Genomic DNA, 7143 nt, shown 5'->3' with positions numbered 1-7143 from the left:
TAACATATCACATACACAGTTGTTACAAAATAGGGTTTTTGGCTCATCTTACATTTTCCCGCTGCTGCCTTGTTTGTTTTGGCTAGGTTTTGACCAATTAAAAGTTCTCCTTTTTGTAAAGCTTAGACGTGATTGGCTGAACACAACACTGTGGCTACAGTTATTTAGTTCTCCAGAAAACAATAATAATTTAATATGCACAAGCAGTAGAAATCAAATTGATTTACGATTAACGAGCTATGGGGTTTAAACCCAGAGTGATGTCAAGTTTACTTGACTAAACAGTCACCCATGGTTTAGCAAATTTTAATTCATAAAAAGACCTCTTTTGGTGGTTTGACCATCCAAACTAATTTCCTCTCGTCAAGGTGACAGGTTTTCTTCACGACCTTGGCTTGAGACCACTGCTCCATGTGTGTTTTTAATAGGTGCTGTTAGAACTAGCCCTGTTTTATGGTCACATAAGTCACCAGCTGTAGCCAATTACGACAAAGGAATTTGGGAGTTAAATGGCAAGTTTTTTTCACACCAGCCATGTACAAGTCGCTAATTGTCGTTTAATCCCAGCAGATTCATTTAATAATTCATGTGTGCATTTCTTTTGAATCACTGCCCTGCTGCAAGATCCACCCATGACCAAGTTTTACATTTTTGCATTTTGGCACAAAACCTCCAGGTACTTTATGGAATCCATTATGCCATGCATTCTAACAAGGTAGCCAGGGCCTTTTTTGAAAAGACTAAGGTGTATAGCTATGCACCTCATCCTTCACACCTTCGTCTTACCATTTAACCCAATTCCAAAATACACTTGGAACCTATTCCAGGCAGGTTCGTTAAATTACCAAGTGTGCCACCAGTGCAAGGTGAGCAATGATCGCCCCACCATTGTTAATTTACCCCTTTACTCATTCACACCTAGTTTCTATTAAGAAGTAATATTCCTCTCTAATAATGTTAGCATACGTTGTACGAACAGGTGTCCAAAATTATGTGGACACCTGTCCATGCTTGTTGGATATCTCGGGCAATTATGTTGGACAAGAGACCTGGTTCACAAGCAACTCTCTGATTAATCCTAAAACTGTTACGTTTTAGGATTGTGAGGTCTGGGTTCTAAGCAGTTCCTCCACAACAAACTCATCAAACTGTGTTTCTATGGCGCTCCATAAAAAAAAGTTTTCTCACAAAGTTTGAATGACAGATCTAGGTTAGTGCATTCCACATTAATTTCTTCGTTTTAATGCTTATTAAAAAAGGCAAGAAAAACCCCTTTGATGAACTTCTGACTGGTAGTGATTTCTGTGATGTCTATGTCATTAAAACGAGGCCTCATAATGAAAAAAAACACTTTATTTCAAGTGAGACAAACAGGTTTGTCAGGTATGCAGTACAGAAATGCCTTAGTCCAGCACAATCTGCTTCCAGGTAACAGCAGCATCATGAGGTTTCAATCTGGCCTTCATTTCCACTTCAGATCGGCGGAGTGGGTTCATCCTAGACGCTGGAAACCATTCAGCCAATCCCATCTCTCTTCATTTGGTCTCCAGCATCCTTCCAAATAGGTGAGAGAGACTAGTGCTGCTTTCTTCTGAATGAGCATCCTGCAGAGACAAACAAGTTTATTAATACAGGTATCTCCAGCACTTCAAAAGCTCTTTTATGCCACTTTACTTTTATAAATGACCATCATTACTATTAATACAGGTATCTCCAGCACTTCAAACGTTTTCTTTATGCCACTTCACTTTTCATTAGTACCTGTTTTAGCTAACCGATAGAAATCCAAAGAGAATTTTTGCTTTATTAAAGAAGCCTAAGAAGCAAAAATGGCATTTAGTGGTTGTTTTACAGATAGACGCTGCACCCCAAGTAGACTCTGGTAAGTGAAATTACACTGTACATTATGAGTTATGTTAGTGTTATTTTATGTCTTTTTTATCTCCATCAACCACTTTGTTCTGGTCAGGGTCACTGCAGGTCCAGTTCCACGCCAATCCATTGTAGACATAGCCAATCAAGTCTGTGTAAATGAGCAGCCAGCCGGCAGCACTGGATTATTTTTCTGGTCTGAAAATGCTTAAAATTTTCTGAATTGTATTGCTTGTCGCATTATGTCATTTCAATTTAGGAAAAGTTTCATAAGAACGTTTAACTTTCAGCAGGGGAGGCCTGTGGTAGACTATGCTCCCACTCGACCAGTAAAGTGTCGGGCAACTGGCCAAAGTCGACTGAGTTCACAGTGAAATTAATTCAATCCAAACTGGACCAGGGGAAAAGCTTATCTACATGTCTTTATTTATTGCCATTTACCTCTGCTTAATAACTGCATCGGTACCCTTGTGTGCTTGGGTGACGCAGCAATCTCATATTTTAACCCACCACTGTGGAGAGTTCGAGCATCCGAGTTAAAGTGGTAGCTGTGCGATCGGCCTGGCTGGGCGCTCACCAGACACATCTGGTCATGTCTAAGGAAGGGGAGGTTGGTTGTGGTTTCTCCTCAACTCTCTGGGAGAATTTACCTCCGGAGACTTTGCAAGAGTCAGAAGAGAGGTGGGTGCTAGAGTATGGCGTCTTCCTGGCCAGCACAGGCTTGGCACATGTGACCAAGGAATTATAATACGGCATTGAAATTAACTTGGGAGCGTGTAGTGCAGTGGTAGCCCTTTGAAGTCATTGTATCTGGTCAGTTATAAATAGAGCTTTACAAGTGGGTACTTTGGTAATAAGGAGCAGCCTTAATCAATGACATGGTGTGAATCTCTTTTCAGCTCCAAACTCTGGTTTATCAGTGTTCACCATGTAAAAGAAATGACAGGACTCTGCTGTACCTTCTGTGAGACGTGCTTTTCCTCCAGTGGGCTGGCACAACACTGTTGAACATCCTACACACAACACCACCGTCTGGGCGTGACTAAACACTGTGGTGATCTTATAGCAACCTGTGGAAGACAGAGGTTAAACAATGATCATTGCAGAATTTGAATCAGTAAACGAACGTTCGTAATGGATTAGTGACAAGCTGAGTGTGCCTACGTTTAAACTTCACAGATGTGTGTTGTTCAAAAGGGTAGCTTAGTAATATCACCTGGACATTTGACATCCATGAAGTAGGAGTTTGGACTCTGGACGAGTCGTTTCTTCTTGTGTCTCCTCCTCTCCTCCTCTGAAGTTGGATGCAGCAAGTCTTTCGCCAGCTGAGGGATTTGAACAAGAGGAAACTTTTCAGCTAAAGCGATGCTATAAATTCTACGATTCTAGTGGATCCTTCCTCTAATTTGGCACACACACTTTCCAAAAATACTAGAGAGTACATACAATACGATATAATAGTATATAATATATGTTGTTTATACTGCATACTGGAGTATGTAGTATACAATATACACCAATGAGCTGTTAAAAAAAGCTCTGACCTGTATAAACATGGACAGTATGAGACATCTGAAAAAGTACTGTGGTATCTAGTACCAGGAAATTACCAGCAAGTCCATCAACTTCTGTATCTTTTGAGGCTTGGTGCTATCTCTTCCTCTCAAAGGATACACATCCTGCATTCCCAATGTAGGTGCTTTCAATGGTGGACAGGCGTTAACATAGGCTCTTTAACTGGCCAGTAACTATGCAGTTTCATATAAAGAAGACTTTGATGCACTGTCTCACCAGTTTTAGCTCTTCCATTGGTCCGCACCAGATGACATGGCATTCAAGTCTTTTGGAATCATTGAATCTTTGCCGAATAAGAACCTGTAGGTGGCTTGTCCCTTCTTAGACCACTGTCAGTGGGTACTCACCATGGCTGAATGTGTGCACCCCTTTGCTGTTTTGGAAAACACTTTAACCCACTAGTCTGGTTATTAAAATTTAGCCCTCGTTTAGATCATTTGATTAGATCATAACTTCTCCTTCAAGATGTAAACTACAAGTAACTACAATAAGCCCATCATGTATTATATTTTTGACAGTGACATGCTCTACATTTTTTTTTTTTTTTGGAAGGGGGGGTCTAATGTTTTGTACAGTGTATACTAGGGATGTAACGATACACTCTACCCATGATCCGATGCAATTCACGATACTGAGTTCACAAAATGATTTTTTCCCCGATTTTTTAAACAAAACGAAATTAAAGACAAATGATGAGTTTACTTTTATTATTTCTCTTTAAAAAAAAGAAAAGAAAATACTGTATTTGTGCTTATCTTTTATTTATCTAAATAATGAATGCCCTTTTATTTCTGAGGTATTTACAAACTGCAAAACAATGCTGCACATTTTTTTTGTGTAAAAAAAAACAAATGAAATTTTAACAAATCCCACATTAAATAAATAAATGAATAATACAAATAAAGAAAGTATCCTCACATAATACATTTGGCTGGAAATTACACAACCCTGTAGTGACATCAACCAGGCGATGTGAATAGCACCAGTGCCCTTTGCTGTTTAAAGTGAATATCGATTCATTATACATGCAAACCGATTTGAATCGTTACACATGTGAATCGATTTTTACCTGTCTTGTGGTGCATCGTTTCATCCCTAGTGTATACCATTCAGCTTACCATCATGTCAGTCCTTATATGAACACTCATTATATGAACAATATTATATATTACACAAGCAATATTGCAATAATCCAACTGTACAACAGTGACATGACAGATTCATGTAAAGTGGGTAGGTCATGGCTTTGTGGACACTGCTGGTAACCAGTTGGCAACTTGTGACCCACTTAGTCTTGTTTTTATTGTTAGTAGGGAAAACACCAGTTCTGTTCCAGAACTATCGCTACTATATAATACATCCAACCCGACCACACCGAACAAAGAACATGTACTACCCAAAGCACCGCGTTTACTCAACCCATCCTAACTGTATATTAAGTGTCCGAAATATTAGGACACTACAGTAAATACTACAATGCTTGTGTGTGAGAAGTAGGAAACCCCACGCATACAAAAACAAAGCCGTGACTGCATTTCTCTGCCATGCGTTTAGCTCTCATGAACGCGTCCATGTTGTTTCTCGCCAACTTCCGACCGTTTAAAAGTTCAAATTGAAGCACATATTCAGCATGACAGCTACTCTGGGATTAACGTGGGACATAAATATGAAGTACACGAATAGAAATATGTAAATAGAAATGTCTGTGGAGTGGAAATGTCTGCGTGGTTGGTGTTATTGTTTGCACTTACAGGCATGTTGTTGTTGTATACGGAACGCTGCTGCTTGAAGAGAGAACAGCAGCGGAAACACGCAGCTCTCAACGGTCGCTACAGGAAGCTCTCACTGAGGGAACGATTTCACTTTAAAGGTTCACTAGTAATAAATACAATAGTTCTTACTATTTACATTCATTTAAACGTGTCTGGAGGACACGATACAAACAAAATAGTTGGAACAATGTGATTAAAACGTGTATTATTAGATTTTTTTTAAAGCAGCATTTGGAGAACATGGCATGGGTGGCTTGCTACATTTTCAAAATTTGGCAGATACTTTTTATCCAAAGCGACTTACATGACTGTGACAGTATATTATCCAAGCAATTGAAGGTTAAGGGCCTTGCTTAAGGGCCCAACAGCAGCAACCTGGCAGTGGTGGGGCTTGAACCAGCAACCTTTTGATTAGTAGTCCAGTTCCTTAACCACTAGGCTACAACTGCCCTTGTGACATTTGTAGACAGAGAAATGTCCTTCACCCCAGCACAAACTTTAAAGACCACAAAGGAAAACATGACTTACTCCATTGGCAAACGGCTGGCATAGCATAAAAACTATATGCAGTGGTTCTTAACCAGCACTGTCGTCTCACAGCAAGAAGGTCCTGAGTTCGATGCCCAGGTAGAGCGGTCCGGGTCCTTTCTGTGTGGAGTTTGCATGTTCTCCCCGTGTCTGTGTGGGTTTCCTCCGGGAGCTCTGGTTTCCTCCCACAGTCCAAAGACATGCAGGTGAGGTGAATTGGAGATGCTAAATTGTCCATGATTGTGTTTAATATAACCTTGTGTGAACTGATGAACCTTGTGTAATGAGTAACTACCGTTCCTGTCATGAATGTGACCGAAGTGTAAAACATGATGTTTAAATTTCTAATAAACAAACAAACAAACTTGTTTCACAATTCTTGTGATGTCATACAGAACTATTTTAAACTACAGATAGTCTATGTTGGGTGTTTAAGATTGGACACATATTTTGATTTGCTCACTACAAAAATGCAAAAGTCAACAGAAGGCAACTACGAAAGACTCAGATTAAGTTGTTGATGCAAATCATGCTGAATTAGACTAAGGTAGGATGCTTCCAACATCAGTTCACCAGAAGTGAACACATTACATCGATCAAAATCAGACAATACCAAGATATTTACCATCCTAGTGAATTCATCAAATTTCCCATGAGCAAGAACACGATCCCTTTTGTCATCCTTGCTGAAAGTGTTACAATTACTGACTGTAGTCCATCTGTTTCTCTGCATGCTTTGTTAGCCCCCTTTCATGCTGTTCTTCAATAGTCAGTACTCTCCCAGGACCACTACAGAGCAGGTATTATTTGGGTGGTGGATCATTCTCAGCACTGCAGTGACACTGACATGGTGGTGGTGTGTTAGTGTGTGTTGTGCTGGTATGAGTGGTCAGACACAGCAGTGCTGCTGGAGTTTTTAAATACCGTGTACACTCACTGTCCACTCTATTACACACTCCTACCTAGTTGGTCCACCTTGTAGATGTAAAGTCAGAGACGATCGCTCATCTATTGCTGCTGTTTGAGTTGGTCATCTTCTAGACCTTCATCAGTGGTCACAGGACGCTGCCCACGGGGTGCTGTTGGCTGGATATTTTTGGTTGGTGGAGTATTCTCAGTCCAGCAGTGACACTCATACCAGCACAACACACACTAACACACCACCACCATATCAGTCACTGCAGTGCTGAGAATGATCCACCACCTAAATAATACCTGCACTGTGGTAGTCCTGTGGGGGTTCTGACCACTGAAGAGCAGCAAGAAAGGGGGATAACAAAGCATGCAGAGAAACAGATGGCCTACAGTCAGTAATTGTAGGACTACAAAGTGCTTCTATATGGTAAGTGGAGTGAGTGTAGAAACAAGGAGATGATATACTGTAGTATATGCTCCA

General features: G+C 40.4%; 1 protein-coding gene across 1 annotated transcript; it reads right to left on the bottom strand.

Moving 5' to 3' along the window:
* Window positions 1–1335: 1335 nt before the first annotated feature.
* Window positions 1336–5291, bottom strand: rps27.2 (ribosomal protein S27, isoform 2). Its single transcript, XM_062990998.1, has 4 exons — window positions 5199–5291; window positions 3089–3197; window positions 2832–2942; window positions 1336–1604 (listed from the first exon to the last, which is right to left on the bottom strand). The coding sequence occupies exons 1-4, from the start codon at window positions 5202–5204 to the stop codon at window positions 1576–1578; spliced, it is 255 nt and encodes an 84-aa protein (XP_062847068.1). The 5' UTR covers window positions 5205–5291; the 3' UTR covers window positions 1336–1575.
* Between the last annotated feature and the right edge of the window lie 1852 nt (window positions 5292–7143).

The sequence above is a fragment of the Trichomycterus rosablanca genome, chromosome 3 (assembly GCF_030014385.1).
Source record: "Trichomycterus rosablanca isolate fTriRos1 chromosome 3, fTriRos1.hap1, whole genome shotgun sequence".
Lineage (NCBI taxonomy): Eukaryota > Metazoa > Chordata > Actinopteri > Siluriformes > Trichomycteridae > Trichomycterus > Trichomycterus rosablanca.
This window is presented reverse-complemented; position numbering and strand designations above follow the sequence as displayed.